This window comes from Anguilla rostrata, chromosome 7 (genome assembly GCF_018555375.3).
Source record: "Anguilla rostrata isolate EN2019 chromosome 7, ASM1855537v3, whole genome shotgun sequence".
NCBI classification, from domain to species: Eukaryota; Metazoa; Chordata; class Actinopteri; order Anguilliformes; family Anguillidae; genus Anguilla; species Anguilla rostrata.
The window spans coordinates 45,743,790-45,766,361 of NC_057939.1; the positions used below are offsets into that span (position 1 = coordinate 45,743,790).

The 22,572-nt window shown below is 41.8% G+C and overlaps 1 protein-coding gene and 1 long non-coding RNA gene across 2 annotated transcripts; one reads left to right on the forward strand and one right to left on the reverse strand.

Annotated features, from left to right (window-relative positions):
* The first annotated feature begins 2,044 nt into the window (after positions 1-2,044).
* On the forward strand, positions 2,045-6,233 carry LOC135259837 (arg8-vasotocin receptor-like). The gene is made up of 2 exons (XM_064344674.1): positions 2,045-3,129; positions 3,930-6,233. The coding sequence occupies exons 1-2, from the start codon at positions 2,160-2,162 to the stop codon at positions 4,220-4,222; spliced, it is 1,263 nt and encodes a 420-aa protein (XP_064200744.1). The 5' UTR covers positions 2,045-2,159; the 3' UTR covers positions 4,223-6,233.
* An 11,881-nt stretch (positions 6,234-18,114) lies between these two features.
* Positions 18,115-22,323, reverse strand: LOC135259838 (uncharacterized). The gene is made up of 3 exons (XR_010331390.1): positions 22,008-22,323; positions 18,827-18,947; positions 18,115-18,259 (listed from the first exon to the last, which is right to left on the reverse strand). It is a non-coding gene; the product is annotated as an uncharacterized LOC135259838 (long non-coding RNA).
* Between the last annotated feature and the right edge of the window lie 249 nt (positions 22,324-22,572).

Sequence of the window (22,572 nt, forward strand, 5' to 3'; positions counted from 1 at the left end):
CAAGAGAGTCCAATGTGCAGTAGAAAGGCTCAATTTTGAGCCAAGTCTTTAGTTTATTTTTCTTTGTACTGGTCGGTGGGAGCTGTATTCAAAATAAAAGTCTTGGCATTCCCTGCCAGAACCACACCTGTTGTGGAATTGTGTGGATGTATTCCACCTCTCACACTTTCTCGGGTGGCTGACATAGAGTTAGGTCACAATATATATATGGAGGAGGGAGAGAGAGAAAGAGAGGCACATCTACAGAATATAGTTCTGCCCTTGTCACTGTACTTTACTGTCACTGCTTTTAAAAAAATGTTACAATAAAAGCATAAAATGTCATAGAATCAGAGAAAGGTGAGAATTCTTCCGTTCAAGTGAAGAGATATGAGGGAAATTGGCATTCCTCTGATCCGTGTGTGCGTGTGTATGTGATCAATTGCTATAAATAATTGAAATCAGAATGTTTTAATGACCAAAACTCTGAAATAATGCCTTTTTTAAATATAGTTTTGATCACATGGGATGGACTTCCTTGGGTAAAATGTGAAGTTAACTTTTGTGTCACAAAAAAATTACTACGGCTTATGAAACAGCTGAGGTAAATCGTTCATTTTGGCATAACCAGCAAGATAAGTTTTAAAAAAGTTCATTTCCACCCTTCATCCTCAAAAGCTGAAGGAAAAGCTCGGAACTGTACCGATGCATGACGACTTGAGGTTTCTTGGGCATTCTGAGAAAATCTTCCCAAAGAAAAAGGTTTGCCCATCTGTTTTCGTTCACTGCTCTTTAGCAAGACACGTGGGACACGAAGAATTTTTATGATAACTCAGCGCGATCAAGCAAAATAGGTCCATTAAAACAATCATATATATATGTGTTTTAAAAATCACACACCTGAGAATTTAATAAATAAAATGTAAACGAAAAGGGTGTTAATCAGTTTGCAAGAACATGACAGGCGAACAGAGGTGAACGGTCCATTTTAACGAAAAAATACATTTAAAAAATAAATTATATATTACGCGCGCACAAACATCGTTAATGCAGTGGTTATCGCAGCTGCCTCTTCCCTTGGAGACCCGAGTTCCAGCCTCTTCACATCCTTTCCGTTACCATTTTTTACGAGCTACTGTAGAAATGGCTGCAACAGCATACGTTTCACACCACGTTTTTGCTTTTAAAAGGTGGTTCATAATTACATTATTGTGACATTCCAGCACACTGTAATGCATGCATGTAATATGCATACCATACATGTGTATGTAAAAGATTCATATGGCCCGACATAAATAATTCATAAAATTAGAAGTCTAATTTACAGGAGAAAAACACATTTTTGTGTATATAAACGCCTCAATGTACGCCCCCCACACCATCATGTATTAAACTCCGAAAACTTTAACCCCAAATTACTTCATTTTATTGCCGAGACATTTCTTCTCTAAAATACTGACTTTACAGCTTTGAAATCGTGTTACATATACTTTAAAATTTAACAAATGTAACTGATAATTTGAGATGGTTCTGATTAATTAAAGTTATTACAATGAAAAAGAAAATTGAGTACATATCACTGAAATCATGAGTAGATACTATAGAAAACTGCCATCCAAATCAGAATACAGTTTTCTTATAAATGAGCCCAATGCATGGCAATATGTCTTCAAAGTCTGTATGCTTCTGATACCGCTGGAGCAGTTCGACGAACTACACCACTCTTTCCTAAGGTAGTACGCGTTCAAAAAACACGTAATCGTTTAGCAGCAAGAGAGGTGTTTTTATTAAGCACCAAAGCAACGGGATCCCACAAAGGGCAAACTCTCACGTTGTGTGAATTCACCCGTATCTTAATAACTATCTACACTGAAGCCACTAAGCACACTTTGAAGGTAGGTATACAAATCAAATAGGCTACAGCTGAGAAGTTTGATGGAAGAGGGAGGGAGTGTTTGTGTGTTCAGTTATGCGATATACGACTGGTTTCTGGCATGGACAAAGTGGGCGTGGCTGGTGGCAAGCCGTACGCGGTCATTGAAATCTGAGCCGTGTATAAAACCCCGCGGGTTCTCAGCGCAACCAGCGGTCAGAAGTTGTGGCGAGGCACGCAGGAGTCGCGTGGAGAAACAGTAGCGCGTTGGAGAGGAACCGCACGCGCTCTGCAGCGGAGCTGTGCCATGTACTTTCCTGTCAGCGTACTCCTCTACTCCGGAACCGTAGGGAATTTCGCCGATGACAACCAGTCCCTGAGACTTGGCCCCATGGAAGACCCGGTCATGAGAAACGTTGATAATGGCAGCGCCGCGAGAAACGACAGCGACCCATTCGGAAGGAATGAAGAAGTTGCGAAGATAGAGATCGCAGTTCTGAGCATCACCTTGGTCGTGGCCGTTATCGGCAACCTGTGCGTTTTGTTAGCCATGTACAACACAAAGAAAAAAATGTCTCGGATGCACCTGTTCATCAAACATCTGAGCCTGGCCGATTTGGTGGTCGCTTTCTTCCAGGTCTTGCCTCAGCTTTGTTGGGAAATCACCTTTCGCTTTTACGGACCCGACTTTCTGTGCAGAATAGTCAAACACCTGCAGGTGCTGGGCATGTTTGCCTCAACCTACATGATGGTCATGATGACTCTGGACCGATACATCGCCATTTGCCACCCTCTGAAAACACTTCAACAGCCCACCCGAAGATCATATGTCATGATTGTGAGTACGTGGGTGTGCAGTCTGGTGCTAAGCTCTCCGCAGTACTTCATATTTTCACTGAGCGAAATCAAGAACGGGTCCGACGTGTACGACTGCTGGGGGCACTTCATCGAACCGTGGGGCGTTAGGGCTTACATTACCTGGATAACAATTAGTATTTTTGTCATCCCGGTCGCCATTCTGGTGATCTGTTATGGTTTCATTTGCCACAGCATCTGGAAGAACATCAAGTACAAAACCAAAAAGAGCGCACCGGGACCCAAGTCTAAAAACGATCTGATTGGCAAGTCCGCCGTAAGCAGTATCACCACGATATCCAGAGCGAAGCTGAGAACAGTCAAAATGACTTTTGTGATAGTCCTGGCGTACGTCGTGTGCTGGGCTCCTTTTTTCCTCGTGCAGATGTGGTCGGTTTGGGACGAGAACTTTTTATGGGACGGTATGTATATGACTTGTTAAATCCAAGTACGTTCTCCGAAAGTGCAGTTTCGATTGTTTGAAAATATAGAAACAAAGGAAATTTCAACATGAACATATCTTGTATTATGTGTGTGTGTGTGTGTGTGTGTGTGTGTGTGTGAGAGAGAGAAAGAGATCGGGAGAGAAAGAGAGAGAGATAAAATAAATCTGAAACATTAATGCCACACAAAGTAAAACAAGGCTCTCCAAATTTTCAGCGACTTTACGCGGCTATTGTGCACTTGTTTTCAGGTAGTATACAGAAACGGGATAGCCTACTTGTTAAAGGATTACGACGTTGTTCAAGTGTGGACGCTTATCATTCACAATTATTGCATTCAAAATAATCGAAAACTAGCACATCCGCTGCCAGCTAAATTGCAGTGCACCAAATGACTTTACGCAGCATTCCAAAAGGCCTACTGCATGTGTATGTGATTTAAACAGAGATGCTAACGACATTTTATTTTAAATAACCAACGTAGCATTCATATGATTTCTCACCGAATCTATTTCATTTCATAGGCATGTTAGGTTTTTCATGTTAAAAATGCTAATTTAGTTGCATGTCATTATACATGGAATGCTATGATACACCATTGAGCCGTTGGACCCGAAACGCCTATTTCATTCTAAGTGACAGTAGTCAACACCGACTCGGCCACTCCATCCACCAAGCGGACTACAACTAAAAGCCAGACGTTATGGCTGACTGCCACTTAAGCGGCGCAGTTAACGTGATACTGTGTTTCCCTCGCTCCGCATTTTTCCTCCTTTCAGAGTCGGAGAGCACCGCAGTCACGCTGTCGGCGCTGCTCGCCAGCCTGAACAGCTGCTGCAACCCCTGGATCTACATGATCTTTAGCGGCCACCTCCTCCAAGACTTCGCCCAATGTTTCCCCTGCTGTCAGAAAATAAAACACAGTTTCAAAAAGGAGGATTCGGACAGCAGCACCCGGAGAACCACGCTCCTCACCAAAATTACAACCAGGAGTCCCACCTGCAGTTCCGGTACCTGGAAAGATTTCGACAACTCCCCCAAATTAGCCACATTAATACCGACAGAGTCCTGAATAATTATCCACATCCCCGGCTGTTGAGAGTATTTATATTTATGGACGATTGACAAATCGTGTTCAGCAGGCAGTGAATCCTGAAATTACAGCCAAACGAAACTGTTCTGTAAATACTCCTCTCTTCTGTAAAATTTGTAATTTCACAGCTTGGCATTTTTTCGTGTTTTGTACCAATGCATTGCATTCTGGGCTTAATACGATATAATTTACCTGAATGTTACAAACAGTAGTCCAAATATGGACATATCTTAAATACAGTTAAATAACATTTTGGAACGATATGGTAGCTGAAAAGAGAAATACGTTCATCTTCGTGGTGTACAGCATTGAGACAACATTGCAGTTCATCAGTTCTTTTAATTATGCGTTTAAATTGGGTGAGGGGATTTTTTAAAACAATTCAATAACACATTATAATAAGCGGTTACTAGCCGATTCATAACATTATAATTTGTTATTCAGTGTAAAACTGCGGTAATGCACACATAGCCATGACACTGTCAATTACACGTACCATACAACACAAAGCCAACAAGCCTTTAATGAAGATTTGCTACGTTTTCTTTACTGGACTGAACGTGTAGAACCACGTGCTGTATATAACTAAATAAACTTATAAAACTAAAGTGATGAGATGTAAATACTTGAGCGGCTATTTTTGATACAATGTACAATTACAACTACATTTTTACATATATACAACAGTCTTTGCTATGCGGAGTAAGATTACAAGCAACCAATATTGGCTTCGAATAGACGATAGACTGCCTGGATTTGTAATGCAACTGAATTAATATGTAGAATTCTTAAGGTTTTACAGAATGTGAATGTGCACTTTTATGAGCGCGCGGCTGTTTTTTTCCAGTTGAGATTCATACTTTTATTGCATGATTGTGTCATGATTGTTTACAAAAACAAAATTCGGCAGTTTACATTACCGTTTATGACATTTGGGAAGTAAACTATTTCTCACACTCACTGGGAAGTCAGAAAATTTGATATGAGAGGACAAGTTTTATTTCCTTTGCTTTTAAAAAAATAACAAACCGAATGTGTAAAAACGACTATAATGGACCCCAATATGCTGCAAACACATGTATATTCACATATCATAGTGTAAAGAGTTTCAAAGTTTAGTGTTGCATGTAGAAACACATTGTGATAATTACTCCTGTCTCGGTGAAAAAGTTAAAATGTTAGTTATTTCCATAAGACATAGTTACATAGATGGCTGTTGATGTGTCTTTCTATGGAGCTCTGTCCATTCTGAATATCATTGTTAATATCCCCATACAGTAATATATGTGAGTATTTGTGCATTCAATTTTCTATGTCCTACCAGTTAAAAAGGTATGTTTATATAAATGTATATACTTTTTTAGATAATCAAATTTTTTGACATTTGTAATACTTGTAGTCAGCACAAGCGCACAAGCCGCCGCCTTACCTGTGAGACACAGGTGAAGGGAAAGAGGAATAGGCCTGTCAGGTAAGTATGCGCCCACTTCATAGCCGGTATTCATGACGCATCTCAGAGGAGGAGTGCTGATCCAGGATCAGTTTCACCTTTCGGTTCATAACCGACAAGGTTAGGATATGAACAGGCTAAACTGATCATAGTTTGGCTCTCTTGACCCTGAGATGCATTATGAATACTGGACCAGAACATGAGCGTCTGTTCTGGACAAAAACTAAACCTCATTCCCACAAATGCTGTTAAAACCCACTCATAAACTGTGTGTGCGTGTGTGTCTGTCTGTCTGTCTGTATGAGCGTGTCTGTATGTAGTCTTACTGTGTATTATTATTCCAGAACGAACTGTTGTAGAGAGTTTATTGTGTGTTATTGCCTTCACACGTTTTCTATTTTTTTGGCACTCTTTCATCATGCTGGGTCTTTAAAACATGGCATGGAAATGAAAGCTTGGATGAGTCATAAATGTAAATTCATTTGTAAATAATATGAATGTAATTATACCATTTTAAATCTTAATAAATTATGAAGTTATTAAGAATGTGTATCCTGTTTTGCTTGGACACATTGTAGATGAACATTAAATGATGAGAGAAAATGTTTTTAAACTGCTATTGGTACGATACTCTCATTCAAAAATGACCTCTGAGGACACTTTAAAGGCTACTTAAAAGCAACAGTACATCATATAGCAGTGTCCACATGACCAGCGCTTCTTCTGATCTGAGATGCTTTCTGAACCCAGGCCTGGGACTGATCTACCACAGAGATGTCCTGCTTCAGGTTCTCAGGTAGCCTGTGCGTCCTGCATTAAAAGCCCGCAGCCCTGCACTCCAGGAAACCGTGTAAAAGCACCAGGAAATGGTTCCCTAACACATCGCACATCTGTTTCACTGAGATCTTGTGAAACATCAACTGGCTGGGGCAGTTTGCTTTAATGGAAATCTGAAAGATTATATCACATACCCCCCAACCCCTCCTCCTACCACATATACTCTGAAAGTACTGCAATACATACCCCCCTAAAAAAAATCTCCCAAATATGTTCCTGAAATGCACTGTAAAAGTGTTCTCTCTCAGAAATCAATCACACCAGGTAGGGATGCCTGAGTTTTGCTCCTATGAAGTGCTGCTTGATGTGAGATTGAGCCATTTGGAGAAACTCAAGATGATGTTCACGCTGTGTGTCCACATGTGCTATTGAACAGCATTAAGCCACGAAGGACAGAATGATGGTACTTTACTGTAAGCTTATTAGAAATCTGGGAGTGCTGGAAATTCTGGCAAACAGCCCTGTGTTTAACCCAAACCAGATAAAGCTTTACAGCACACATATGTGCGACAAAATTCCTTGTGGGCAAAAATCTCCCACAGGTCTTTGCAAACAGATGCACAATTACAAAGGTAATGGAGCAGGAAAATATATATACATACTTCCTATACCTACTGGGATCTACACATGCCTGCCATATATTCAAATATTTAATGTATCAGAAGTCTTTAGAAAACTGCCCATTGCACTCCAGCGCGATGCTGTCCTTCCAGTGCAGGGACCCAGCTAATAAGAAACACCGCAAGAATATCAAAGAACGTCGCCTGGAATCCCATTTGGTTACGAAGTAAAGTTACGGCAGGAATGTTCCCAGAATAGTGATTATTGTTAGAAGAATGAATTATATTATGGCAACACAAGAGCATTCCTTTCATGTTGCATGCGCATTTACCAGCTGAAACGACCTCACGGTGGTTTAGTAGTGAAAGAAACACCATGAAGAACTTCCAGAATGAATTTTTCCCCAAAACAATCAATACGTGTGACATGTGCATCTGAGGACACACTGAAACAATTACTGTGCTTTTCACAGCAAATTAGACAAGTGAATTCAGAGATTACATATTGAGTTGAACCCAGAGGGCCAAACTCCTGGGTGCTGATGGCGTGTGAGGTTTCTGGCAGCTGCATCAATAATAGGAAACTCAGGACTGCATCTGGAATTGCTATCAATGGACTACGCAATTCAGAGAGTGACTAAAGTGAAATGTACCAGAACACTGCACTTTAAGGATAAAAATAAGTATCCTGTGTGTGCGCGCTCATGTGTTTGCATGTATGCCTTTGTTTGTGCGTGTGTGCATGTGCATGAGCATGTGTGTGTGTATGTACATGCTGTATTCTTGGGAGGGATCTCATATTTTTTCTATACCTTTTACTGACCACCGGCAAACCACGATGTTAGACTCAGCTGGACATTGGTTGGTGGAGGAGGGTTCCCATGGGCAAAATGTTTATCTCTAGAGGCTTTTGTGAAAAGGACACAAAGCTGAACCTACAATGAGAACAAATGACCAGGTGAAAGGGGGGACTTACTGTGGCACAGTCAAATAGTTTTAAAAAATTAATGTCCTGCAGAACAATAATTTAATTATCATTATTATTATTGAGGGGGGCAATTTGGCCTGCTTCTAAGACCAGGGGACATGCACACCTTGTGCTCTCTACCTATGCCCGTAATGACATACACTGCAATAAACTATCCTCTTCCACCACCCTGCTAGTGTATGCCTACATTTCCCTCCACTGCTTCAATTGTGCAGTCTGTGCATTTAAACAGCACCGGCTCAATTACAGCAATAATGGAGTTAATTGTCAGGTGATGATAATCGATCTTGCCTTGCAATTGCCCCCCTGGCTACATCTGCAAATGCATATGCCAATTCCTTGAAACAAAATGGGGAACTGCTATAGAGGGCTAGTATCAATTTTGTGCAAAGACTTCCCGATGTCACAGCATTTATCTGACAAAACTCTGGGAGCAGCAGCAACATCCAAGACCGGTCAATTTAAACACAAATGGTATCGACAAAAAACAATACTTTTCAAAGAACGGAGCAGTTTTAAGTACAAAGATAAATAGATAAACTCAACCCTACAATCACGCCTGTCTGACAGTTTAACCAAGTATAATCAAACCACAGGAGCACTTATTTAAAAGTACAGTGCTGATGAATAATGACTGCAAAGAAGTTTTTGAATCTGAGAGAACATTTTTTAAATTGACATTGTCCATAAAGCAGGGGGGGAAAAATCACATTTAAAGAAATGTCCTTTGCTGACTTTGCCCAAGTGGCTTTCCTTGGATATTTCCTAAGAAACAATCTTTTCAATTGATATATTAATCCCCAATTAATATATCTACAGCATCCATTAGCTGATTAAGTTCACTGCTCCCTCCACTGCCACCTGAACTCAAATAAACAAGTTTCTCTTCGTTAAAACATCATCTTTGTTCAACTTATCTTCACACAAAACTCAAGCGAGTCCAAGATGGTTGCAACCTACTTATCACTACCTTGAATCTTTTTTTTTTCCTTCTTTCAAAACATATTTTGTTCCTAAGTGCAGTGTTTGCTGTACTGCCGTGCTCGACAGTAAAGGGCCTAGCTTTAACCGACGAGCCGGTTAAGTGCCCATTCACCAAACAAATTCTCAAAAACAAGAGGCCCCATTTCCTGCCAACGGGGATAGATGTGACCCTACCGGGCGTGAGGGGGTGGCAGGGGCGTCGCTCAAAATTAGGAGATGAAAGGGGTCCCATCAGGACCCTGACCTTAAACAGCTCATTTCCACTGTTCTGTGCTTAAAGCACTTGTTTTTTCCAGCAGTTTGTAGGACAACATCTCAGCTGTATTATGATAGCATGCTAGGGCATCTGCTCCGGGCATCTAAATTTAAATCAAAGCAGTGCCACTTGCTTTTAACCCTTCAGTAGAGATGCTAAAGCCAAGGAGCTCATCAGCAAATATCAAACTCTGTGACGCAGAGAATTTGGACTTTCAGACAACAACTCTGTTACCTCAAACTGCTGTGCTAAAGTGGTTTCGTGGGTTTCTCTACAGGTAATAAAAATGAGGGGTCCAGGATCCCATCAATATTTCAGGCACCCACAGGCTTGCTTGGGTGTTTGTGTGTGTGTGCATGTGTGTGTGTGCGCGCGTGAGTTGGTGCATGCATGTGTGTTTGTGCGTGTGTGTGTGTGGATTTGGTCCAATGGGACTCAGCAGGAAATAAAAAACTTGGCAGGAAATAAAAGGCATCTTGTAACAGGCTCTCAAACGTATACGTGTCATCAGTCATGTTATGCCATCTGCCACACGGCCATTAAATCAGAGTTGGGTTTTAGCGTGTACGCGCTGTTCAGAAAGCAATAGCAAAAGACCTCTATTGCCTATGGTCCGGGATAAACTATGACCAAATGGCCCAGAGATACAAATGAAAAGAAGAGAGTGAAACAACTTTGCACAAAAAAACGGCAGTTGAAATTGAACTGTGTTGAAATCATGGCTCAGAGCAAGCAGATGTACATGACATGAGGATGAGAAAAAATGTTTTGTAATTTAACCCTATATTCTCCAAACACGCACATTCTGTGCAAAACCGGGGAATCTAATTGATTTGTTGCATAATTAATATGCCTTTCTGAGTTGTAGGATCAAAAAGGAAGGTCAAAACATTCAGCAAAATCAATTCAGGGAAAATTGCCAGAGCGAGTAAAGGGTGAGTATGGCATAAGATGAAAAACCTTCCTCTTCATTTTTTTTTTGAAGGGTGCCGATCTTTCTTGGACCAAGGATGCCCACCTCAAAGGCTCATTCAGAAATTTCCAAAAAAAACAAAAGCACAGAAACCTAACAAGACATTGTTTCAGCAAGAATCTAAATAGTTTCTTTTAAAATAAAACCTCTCAGCTAAGAACAATCTACACATTTCAAATTCAATTTAAGCGTGAACATTTTTGTAAGTTCATGTTGACTTGACATATTTAGAGAAATACTCAAGTATGAACTGAACTCTATTTATGAGTTGTTCTACTGCCCAACCTACCTCTCCACTCTTGAAATAATGAACCAATAAAAGCAGAGAAACAGTTCTTTTTTGCCCTCCTGCAGCCTGTAATGATTCTCTGAATTAAAGAGGACTGAATCAGAGAAGCAGGAATCCAACCTTTTAAAAACAGACATTGCAAGAGTCACTAACAAGACTTGTTGAATTTTAATTATTGATTTAACAATGTTTAATACACATACTTTAATAAGAGGTAATAAAACCTCAGGTATTATAAATATTTATATGAGGTCAGTAGAGGTGTGTACTCAACAAAACATGAACTTTCGTGCAGTTATCCAACCTATCAAGCACACAAATACATTATATCAACTCGCACAGTAAACGCTCCCACAACACATTGGGAACCTATACATACACACAGCCCTCCAGGACTGGAGTTGACCACACAAACACTACAAGACAATAAATAGAATTTTAAAAATGAAGATATCCTGAATGTCAGCATAGTAGCCTATCTGTTCATACTCATCGTTTTGTAGACTAGAAGGGCTAAAGTGAGTTCTCATGCTCAAAACTACACAACTGCACATCCTACGTACTGTACATTCTGCATTCAGTGTATATCCTATTTAATGGGCTACATTTAAACAACAGGGTCCTATAGCTTTTAAACAGGCATGAGGGAACGGTCATCATAAAAGGAACAGACATGGCTAATACGCTAGTTAGAGCATGAGTGATTTGTTCTCTGCCGGTTCATTGAGGCATGAACATCATTAGCAATGATTAATAATGAATGACAAACAAATGTATTTGATGCACGGGGTAATACTTCTGAAATAATGAGGTATTCATTAACATTACTGAAATTGTTATTATTTATCCATGTTAATTAAATAATTGACGCTTTTTATGTAATTACAACAGTGGCCTGATTAGGAATAGGTAAAACTGATTAATAGATTTTTTTTAATGGCTAAAAACTACAGAGATTCCATCAGCACTCTTGCACTCTGGGAAACTAGGAAAGTTACGGACTGCTGTTTTCCTTTCTGGTTTCAGGGTCAGTTGTAAAAATGCACTGCAGCTGGGATAATAAACTGAAGTTTGCAATCAGAAGAAATTCTGTTTAAGTGATGATGTCACAATAGTTCTGATTGACATTCAGGCCTTTTCCTGCAAGCCAACAATGTTTCCTAATTGCCAGATAACTGTCTACACCTTGTTTCCCATCATTTGTATACATTGCAGACAAAGAGAGTTGGAAACTTGCAGTATAACCACAGCTGTCCCACAACCTTTTTAAAAAGTATTTACCTTGCATGGCAGCTACCTTGTATGCACCATATCATTGTCTGTGTGTCTCATTTATTTTGGTTATTTTTGTTTAACTGCGGAGCTCTTGGGTTCAAGGCATGGCAGGGGGAAAGGAAACTGCATTTAGCATAAATCACAGCCATAATGAGAATCAAGCCTCAAGCCTTGACATTTACAATCTCCATTTTCACAAAATAATCTCACTCTCTGTGACCTCAGGGGTAAAAGCATATAATGTATATCTCTCTCTCTCTCTCTCCCTGTATCACTCTCTCTCTCCCTCTCTCTTGCTATCTTGTTCCTCTCTTTCTTGGTCTGTCTTTCATCCCCCCCCCACCCCTATCTTTCTTCCTCTGCTCTCCGTGGTGCTGTGAGGTATCTCATGCACTCAGTCAAACAGTCTGGGAACCAGCAGCCAATCAAATATTTGCTGTGTGAGCTGATGTGACATTATTCAAAAGGCTCTGGTCTACGCAGTGCATTTCATCTCCCTCCCTTTCTGCATGGGTGGGCAATTAAGGACAATTAAGGACAACTAATAAGGACAATTATTTCCCATTCACCCCACAGAGGACCAGCTCTTTCTCCATTCGATGCTGTACAAGCCTTTTCCAAATATAGTCATTTTGGGTACCGTTGTCCCTTGTTTCCACAATAAACTAAATATTCAATAAAAACAATGAAAGGAGTTTAAAAAGCCCATGTCTGCCTGTTGACTTGGAAAACAGTAACATGCTTAAATTTGTATAGTTAGGTATTTTATACAATTACAAAGCAACCAGATCAAACCTGGCTTCAAAAAATGTCATTGCTCCACTTACATATTTGATTCCCAACCTTGTTCCAAGAGATCTACCATCCTGTTGGTTTTCACTCCAACTCTAACAAATCACACTGCATTCAACAGCTAGAGATCTTGTTGAGCAGCTAATTAGTAGATTCAGGTGTGCCACATATTGGGTTGAAATTAAAGCCTTCAGGACGGGTAGCTTTCCAGGAACAGGGTTGCGAACCACTGACTTACAGGGATGCTTCTGTTAGCTATGCAGCGATATAGCCCTATACTGACCCCTAGTGGTTAGCCGCTGGTACGATCAACTTTCTTTGCCTTCAACATTCTGCTAATACTAGACAGGCAAAGCATCGCTGCCCTTCTGTCAGAACACAGCGGCCGGATCGTTCCAGACTCTTTCGAAGCACCGTAGTCATGACAACCCTTACAACTCGAGGGCTAGGAAGAAGTGTGGAATGCAAGGAACTGAATTTAACGGTGTTAGTGACCCTGGGAGGTAAAAGCAAAGGGTTCAATTCAAACTGTTGTCATGGCAATTAATGCAATTTTGCACTCCTTCCAAACTCACCAAACCGTGTCTGTTATGGAAAAACAGCAACACGTGCAATTAATCATGAGTCAGAGTTTAGGAAAAATGTTCATTGAATTCAGACCTAAGAGCAGCACGGCCTGCCATGTACGAGCTTGGCATCAACCTCTACAAAAGGAAAATATTTTCGCATTGCGTAAAAACAAACAGCAGGAAGACATACTGGCTGTGATCTTGAATTTCTATTAAAAATAATAGCAGGCATCAATGCCAAGTTAGTTTTGAATCTTCTTTCTATACGTCAATAAAGAAGGTCTTAAATGCATTCATTACTACAATGCATTCATTACTATATCACACTGCAGATTTAAGGGAACATTATCACAACTGCTGACCTTATGAGGTCAGTGAAACGCATTCATGAATTATAGATGCAGACATTCTGCCAGTTTGGCTTCATTAAAGTCTTGAATTCATTCATTCTAACAAAGGGCAATTTCCTTGCGACTGAAATTAGGTTTTTGTCCATATTTCTCTGACTGGTTACATCCTCAGTTCAATTAATGGTGTTATTAAACATTTAAAACATCCAATGTTCCTTTGTTATTATCCATTTTCCTCCATAAGATAATTTAGAAATAAATAAGGTTAATATCCTTATTTTTATCAAATGAATAATATATGCAGCAATTATGGAGCACAATATACTGTAGCTAATCAACATCCACATTTTTAACAAAAGGCAAATTACAAATTACAAAGTTCATCTCAAGAGTGGACAGCAATAAAGCTGAAGACCAGTGAGTCTCATAGACACCAGCACAGTCACCAGTAGTTTATTTCAGTGTCAATAATTCCACTTTAATGTCAGTAAAAATCTGTCCAAGCTCCTGACACATCTGCGACTTAGTTGCTTTTGAACGGTTTTAGAACACACTGGGGTCTAGGCAGTTAAGCGGTGACACGGTTCTGCGTTCACAAACAATAATGGTCTCAGCTCAAACACCTGTCAGTCAAACACTAGCTATTATCATTGTAATGTCAGCATTTGCAGGAAAAGCTGGGAGGGGGGATGTCTGTGTCTTGCACGTGGTGCCTGTGGGGGACTGAATGAGTCATACAGGCTGCCATGTGCACAAAGCTGCCTCTACCGGGATTGGACTTAAAATTTTTACAAAAGAAGACCCAGCGCTGCATAGATTCAACAACAGGGCCACGCACAGATGGTCTGACATGGACCACGCAGAGATGGTCTCACATGAATCGCACAGAGGTGGTCAAACAGAAGCGGACCTCACAGAGATGGTATTACATGGACCGTGCACAGATGGTCTTACATGATGAGGGCCCAAAGTACCCGTCATGTTTTACAATTCTAAAAGTCTGACCTAGAATTGGTGACCACCCGCTACGGGGAATGAGTCTCTCAAAGGATCGGCCCCGCGACCAAATCCTGGTGTGTCACATGACCGTGCTCATTTTGGAGTTTATTTGTGTGTGCATAAACTCCAGAATAAGGCGACATTTTAAATGGGGAGTGGATCACAGAAATTTGCCAGCATGTTCGGGAGCCCCTAGCCTACAATCACTGTTTCCGTCACCGATCTGTCTTCCACAGCATTTTAAATTCGAATGCTGTGAGAATGACTGCTTCACCCCAGCAACAGGGTTATTCAAATACATTTCAACACATTTTACATGCAAAGTAAGAAGCTCATTTGATGTGGATGACGGTAGATGAGTGATGAAGGCACATTATGTTTTGATCTGGTCTCAATGTGCTCTTGCCATTGCTTGTCTTTATTCTACTATAGTGCGGTGAAATTCATTGAAAGCAGCTGTGTAAAATCACACAGTTCCAGACTGTAATATTGATTTGTTCGCCCCATTTACTGCTTATAACCGGGAAAGAACGCGCTCGGGGCGGCATGGTGGTGCAGTGTGTAACCCTCGTCTCAACACAAAAGCAGCAGTTTCTGTAAAATGGTCATGGCAAAACATATACGCATGTAAATACCATGAAATTAAAGCTGACTGCCAGTACTTTTGTCTCATTCATCTTTTGATCTTAAATTGAAATGGCTTTAATATATAGCAAAAATAAATGTCACTCTGCCGTTTCCACGCTTATTGAGGACACTGTCTATTATACTGTTACTTATTGTAAATGTACTTCACAGACCCACAGTAGTTCACGCGAGTTTGATGGCCCTTGAATTTGCTGAAGTTTTCCCATTGTCTCCTGCTGAGTGATTAACACAGGGAAGAGCACTCTGAATAAGGATCAGGCCTACTGTGAGGTTCTGTGTGCAAAGAGGATGATGGGAGGCACCTGCGCCCCAAATAAAACTCCCACAACCAAGAGGAGGTCCTCCCCGCCCAAATTCTTCTCAAAGACGAAGGGCTCCCCCTACTGAGTCTGGCTCCTCCCAAGGTTACTGCTGATTTGGGAGATTCTCTTTGTCAGTGTGACTGTTAGGATTGATTCTATGCTGTAATTAGCATATTATGACAAACGTTTGGTAAAATTAGCTTTACAAAGAAATTTGCTTTTTTTAATTTGCTTTTATTTGTCTCTGAAATGCCCGCTACACCCACTCATCCTGCTAATCCACTGTCTGAGGCGGCGCCATTAAAACCTGCAGCATATGGTTTCCATCCATTGCATCAAAGTAGATTTTTTTTTTTTGCCCACATGGAAAATGGCACAGCCATCTGGCTTAGAATGGAGCGCTCGCTTTCAGAACTGAAAGAGCTACGGTACCACCAACACTGGAGCAGCCCGGTCGCTGGCGCTGACAGCTGGGCTACGAAATCCAGATCTCGTTTTCGACTCGTGTACTCTAAATGGCAATAAAACCCTGTCCATGTTGGAGTGTACTTGAACTGTGTCTTTTTTCCAGTTTCTGCTATTCCGTTTCCTTATTTAAGATCATAATTATGTTACTCCTTTCAATCTGGTTGCCTGTAGTTACAAGGTCACTGCTGAGGACGGGGGCAGCACTACTAGTTACCACTACTAGCATCAGTTTACTGGTAGCATTATTAGAGCCTGTGCTTTACCAGATAAAATTATTTTAAGTGGTCTTTGGCCACTAGATGGTGGTGTCCTTCAACACATTCTGCCATCTTCATTTAAATTTACGATAAACCCTTATTGGGGCAGGGGTCTAAATATGACATATGAATTTAATAATGGAAGGACACATCACAGCACCACAATCCAATATGTTCTGACGTGAGGGAAGGAAATCCATCAATCATGTCACTTATTTTCCCATAATTCCCTCCAATACTGTAGGGTATGAGGTAGTAGCAGGCATTTTTGGCATATCAGTTGTGCGCAACTGCACTGTATTTTCTGGCGAATGTAATTTGGCCAATTAATTTATCTCAGTCTAGAAACCGCTTACTCTTCGCGGTGCAGTCGTTCAGGTCACGTCCCGTTTCCACGTTCGCTGGTCTCACAGCCTTCATTGGAGCCTGTTGGAGACATGCGCACAGAGGCTGCAACTGGGATTTTCATATTCGACCCCTCCACGAGCACACCAGAAAACCCAATGTTCTCATATTCTTTGAGGGCCACAGTCAGTCAGGGCCCAGGGAATCGTACTGACCCCCCCCTCCACCGCCCAACCATCCCCCACCTTTATGGCGCAACTGCATGGGTGCGTACGAGAAATATTGCAGAGCCATAGTTATGGGCTTACGGTAGCGGGAGCCCTGGTCGTGGGCTTGTCACCACCAGTGTTCATTCACTGGATAAAAGATGGAGGCTCTGAGACCTGGAAACAGAGCCGCCTTTCCAGGTTTCCTTGGGTGCGGACGCATGCGGAATTCAGCGCAATACACCGCGCTAATACTTCCCTCTGTTATTACATGCGAATCTCCCCGCTATTCACACGCGCTTCATTTGCATATAAATCGGTAATTTTACCGTTTGCACACGGTGTTTTCGCCAGCGGCGCCAGGAGAGCCAGGTGTAATTAGGCGTCGCGGCTCGCCGCTTCGCTGAATGCGGGACACGGCGCGTTTACGACGGCTGAGCACGAGCGGACTTTGAAGAACGGCGGCGGTGCTGCTGTGGCGTCACTTTTTATTTCCGGCGATAAATCCCGCGCTGCCGGTGACTCATTATTCACTGCTGTAGGAGAGCGCTTTAGGTAGTATCACCGCCCCACCCCTCGCTGATTTTTAAAATGACTTCGCCTACCAAGGCTACACCTGAGCTGAAATATGCGCACTCGTGTCCATGATCCTGTGAGGCCGTGGGGGTCACACCTACCCCATTGCACCCCCCCAACCCCACCCCCCAGGAAAAAAAAGCATAATTTCAGTGCATGTTTGTGTCTTTGTGTTCTTTATGTAAACCAGTTTTTGAACCCCTGGGGTGTTTTTACTTTTTCATTTTATCTAGCAAATGCTGAACTGTTGACTATTTTTTTTTTACAACATCTCTTAGCAGGGGCGTTCTCCTTCAATTTGGGAGAGAGGTCATGGGGTGGGAGAGAGGTTGTGGGGAGGGTGTACATTGTGATCACAAAGGGCATGTGATTTTAAATAAAATGGCACCTTTGCTGTTGCGTGACCGAGGCCTATGCTTCAGCATATGTTGGTGTTTATCTGTACACGTGCCTGGCTCTGTTACCCCCATGGCCGGTTCAGGTTTTCGGAGTGAGAACGCACAGCGCTGTCTCTCGTGTGGCTGAGCAGGAGACTGACTGTTCACTTAAAGGTCAAAGGGCGTGACTGAGTTTCAATGTGCAACACACTCTCTACTTTTCTACCAGATTGAACTGGTCAATTCCCACTGGATATTGGATTATTTTGTGATGTCTTATATGAAAATAAGTTTCATATTTCTATTTTGTGTTACTTTTATAATTAATCAAGTGAGCAATTAATTATTCATCTCATTAATTCATATAATGGATATTTTAATCATCCCTTGGTTTAATTAGCATAATGAATCTGTTTAATTAAGCAGTGTGATGAGGTACCAGTCGCTTGGCTGAGCCGTGCTCCTGGGCGTAGGTGTACAGAGATCCGCATGGTCTGCTTTAGCCGTGTAGGTGGCTATAAAATAAAGGGTTTAATATCATCATAGCTGTTCTCCTTTGTGTCTTGGAAGGCTTCATCACGTCTCAAGCATGAAAGAGGGATTATGAAAACAAGCATCTTAACTGCAGGACTGCAACATAGTAGCTCAAGCTGCTGTTTTCTGTATATCGCACGCAACTGATGTATGTGTGTACATGCGTGTGTGTGCGTGCATGTTTTTTCAGTGTGTGAGTGTGCATGTGTGTGTATTTTCTCTGTGTGTGTGTGCGTGCGTGTGTTTTCAGTATGTGTGTGTTTTCTGTGTGTAAGTGCCTGTGTTTGTTTGTAGGACACACAGTTACGGCTATGTACAGTATTTCTGGAGGCTGCCCAGTGCCCAATAATGGCTTGTTTTATTAGATTTTTTTATTTTTGTATCAGTGTCCAATTCAACTTCCCATTTTTCCATGTTCCTAAATAAAATATCTCTAATAACAGAGGAGGTCACAAAAAACCTGACAAAAATGTGTTCTAATTCACAGTAACAGTTAGCAATGCCCAACAAACAGGGATATTCAAGCAAGATCACCCCACCTTACTTACTTGGCCTTTGTGACGAGGCTTCCCGGCACACACTGTTATTCATAACGGTGCTCCGCCACGTGGCTTCAGCTTAGACCAAACGTGCTTCCTGTTCAGCTGGCCTGTGGGTCTGCAAATATGCCTGCAATAAATTAAATAAAATCATTAACCTTCACCTTAAACACATTTATCCCGCACCCGCTACGGTCTGCAATGCAGTGGCTGGTTAAAACACTAGCACATGGTGACATGCTTAGATGATGATAATTTGGATACTGTGGATCGATAGAAGACATGGCTATTTAGCAAAAAAATAGTATTTCCAAGGATGTTAAAACCGGACGAGGTTTATTTTATCCAGATGTCAAGAATATGTTATTTACGAAATATGGAAATATAAATTTATTTTTATATGGACTCCTTCATAGACCTTCCTGAGCAAAGGATGAAAGGGCTATATCTGCATCCTGAAGTCAAACTTTAAGTGCTTCTGTTAGAAAAACCCGAAACTGTTTCTTGCACACAGTCATGTGGGTCATGGAGATGGATTTAAGTGTTTCTTTTTTTTACGGTGTTGTTTGCTCTGCTGTTGTTCATCGTCAGAGCCGTCATCATTCGGAGCAGAGAGGTCATCCCCATGACTACAGAGTTCACTCCCGAATGAGGGCGACAGAAGCGGCAATTTGTGGTGAGGAAAATGGGAAATTGACTTTTCTTTTTACCGTGGTTATTCTCTCTGGGCAGTTTATGCTGCTGTTTAACATTCATACGCATATGTCCATATCTACAGAGACGATGAATAGAAGAGGAATCTATAATATTAATGTAATATTCTGTTTGTAGTGATGATAATGCCAATGATTATGATGGTTATTTTAATTATGTGGTGCAATAGCCATGCTTTCTGTTGGTTGGTAATACTTTAGTATGAAAATTGAGTGATTTGCATTGGCACAGTCAAGTGAGCTCACCTGCCTGCCCCAGGACAGGTGAGCTGAGTACCTGAACTCTCCTGTTACAGGCGTACGTGCAGCCGTACCTGCTGGGGGGGGCAGTTCACACACCTGGAGTTCCCCAGGAGACTGCAGTGTAAGTTCGGGAAGAGGCTGTACCACGACTTTACAGTGACGGGTTGGCAAGTACTGACTCCGCCCCTCTCCCTCACCCTTTGCCTAATCTTTGTCCATCTCTCTTTTCTGTTACCTTACCCCACATTCCACCTCTCTTCTTTTTCTTCTTTCTCAGTATCTATCTTGATCTCTTTCCTCCCTCTCTCCCTCTCTCTCTCCCTCCCTCCCCGAGTAGTGGAGATAATAGGGCAGTCCTCAGTCTCTCCTCCAGCGTGAGGACGAGTCTGTGCTATGAATCATTCATCTGATTACTCTATGCACAGGAACACTCTGTCCCGAGTGCAGCGGCAGCTTTAGCGCTAGCATATAGCGCACTTAGCCTGCGCTCCCTTTGCCACAGTATGTCACTGACTCGTGAAGGAAAAACCCACATCAACCTGACAGTGACAAGACTGTGTACACATTTGAGACACACTGCTAAGGTCAGAACTGTTCCTAGTTCAGCACTCCTACTCAAAAGGCACTTTATGAGTACAAGAATACCAGGTCCTTAAGTCCATAGTGTTCAGGGTGCTGTAATGAGTGTCTGTAGGTTGTGTTCAGTGATGGCAGTGGCTATAGTGTGTGTTCAGGGCTTTGTAGTCTTTGGATGACAGGTTGTATTGGAGATGTAGGTCTGTGCAGCTGGTTCAAGATTCCAGAGCTCTGTGATAAAGGGCTACCTGTCAGACATCGAGACCAGCTTGTGATCAACACAGGAAAAAAAATGTTCCAGTTGGTAAACAAGAAAAGGTTTTTGGAAATATTTATTTTTCCAGGGTTGTTGTAACTCACGCCTCCTCTGCAGGATTGCAGATCTTACTCCTTATGGAATAAATTAAGGGATTTTCATTGTACTTTCAAGTCTGCTAGAATTGTTCCACAATCAATCTTTCCAGGTAGGAATGTGCGTTTACGTGTGTATGTGTGTGAGTGAGTGAGTGAGAGAGGTTGACCTTCATCTCCAAAGAGGTCTCTGGTAAGACCTCCATATATTACACAACCTTGGCAGCCAGTGGCATGTCATTGTCACTCCGCAATTACAAGGAGACTAGTGATTGGCTGTCATTTTTTCTGAAGCTGTGCCGCGGTGTCACACAAATAGCATGCAAAGCGTTAAATGCATCATGCCAAACCGTGTGCAGTTGTTGAGGGAAACGGCTGGAACAGGTATAAAAGACCAGACTGATCTGCGTTAGCCACGCAAATCACCACCCGGTTAGTTTCTAAGATGAAAAGGCGGTAGCACACAAAATTTAAGGGAGCAGGACAATAAGATGACGGTTGTAGCAAATGATTTTTAAATTAATATTGTGTAGTGAATAGTGGACTTGGTGACACTGTGCCGGTGTGTGGCCATGCCAGTTAAGTGAATCGAAGTAGTCTGCTGTAGCAGTTCCAGACCTGAGTCCGCGGTGCTCAACTCTACGGTGTAAAAATGCTGATTCTGGTGCTTCACACAGCTTGAAAGCATATGGACCCAGCGAGAGTTTAACCTGCAGTCTATTAAAAACCCATTCCAGGCTCAGAACATGTCCCTGAAAATTAAATGAAAATCTGAATCAAATTGAACCTTTTTAATACAAATATAAATAAATACTCATTGTATCGTCTTCAAACTTGAGGCCGCTGGAAGAGTGATTATATTTATAACATGGCTATCCTGCGTGCCCTGAGTGTTTTATACGTGTTATAAATGATGGCTATTTCTGGAATTTCCATATGGTTTTAGTTCGGTCTAGCGTACGTAGCCCATCTCCTGTTTTCGTTAAGGACGCCGGGTATCACAGCGAAGCCTATGGAAAATTCTTCCGTTGCCCACGATGCTTATTTACCCGAGATTATTTATGATGTGTAAACAAAAAGCATCTTATTTTCCTCACTTTAACACGTTTAAATATACTGACCGTGCCTGCCCCGAGCGATCAAGCACCTGTTATTTTCAGTCGATTTATAGGGCTACAACTCCCTTCCACAGCATTGTAATGTAAGGTTGTAAGTTCACGTAATATTAGAAATTAAACGAAACACTGCATTTATGCATCACTTTTCCAGACGCTCAAAGTGTTTCACAGTTGTGAGGGGAAACTCACCATAACCACGATCGATGTGTATCACCCACCTGGGTGACGCACGACAGCCAATTTGCGTCGTAGGCTAACGCTCACAACACATCAGCTGAGGCGGAGAGGGAGATAACAGTTTTTAGCCTATTAAATCAGGGGGTGATGTGGTGGCAGGTTGAGAGAGCACGGTGAGTCAGGAACTCGGTTTTACGTCTCATCCCAAAGACAGCGTCGCCTACAGCACGGCGTTCCTGTCACTGCCTAGGGGCACTGATTATTTGGCCTTGGGGGAACATGGCCCTCTAACGCAGTGGTTCTCACACTCGATCCTGGGGGACCACTGTGTCTGGTTCATCCAACCCAACTGCAATCCAGAATATTACAGCTGTTTATTTTCCAGTTAGTGCTTCATGTTTAGAGCTGGTCCCCAGTCTATCAGAAAGGGCCAGTTTTGGTGCACACACCTGATTCTACTAATCAAGGTGCTTAGCAAAGACTCAAGTGGATTAGTAGAAACAGGTGTGCCACACACTGCCCTTTCTGGATAGATTGGGACTCGCTCTAAACTGTAATCACTAATTAGAAAACTAGC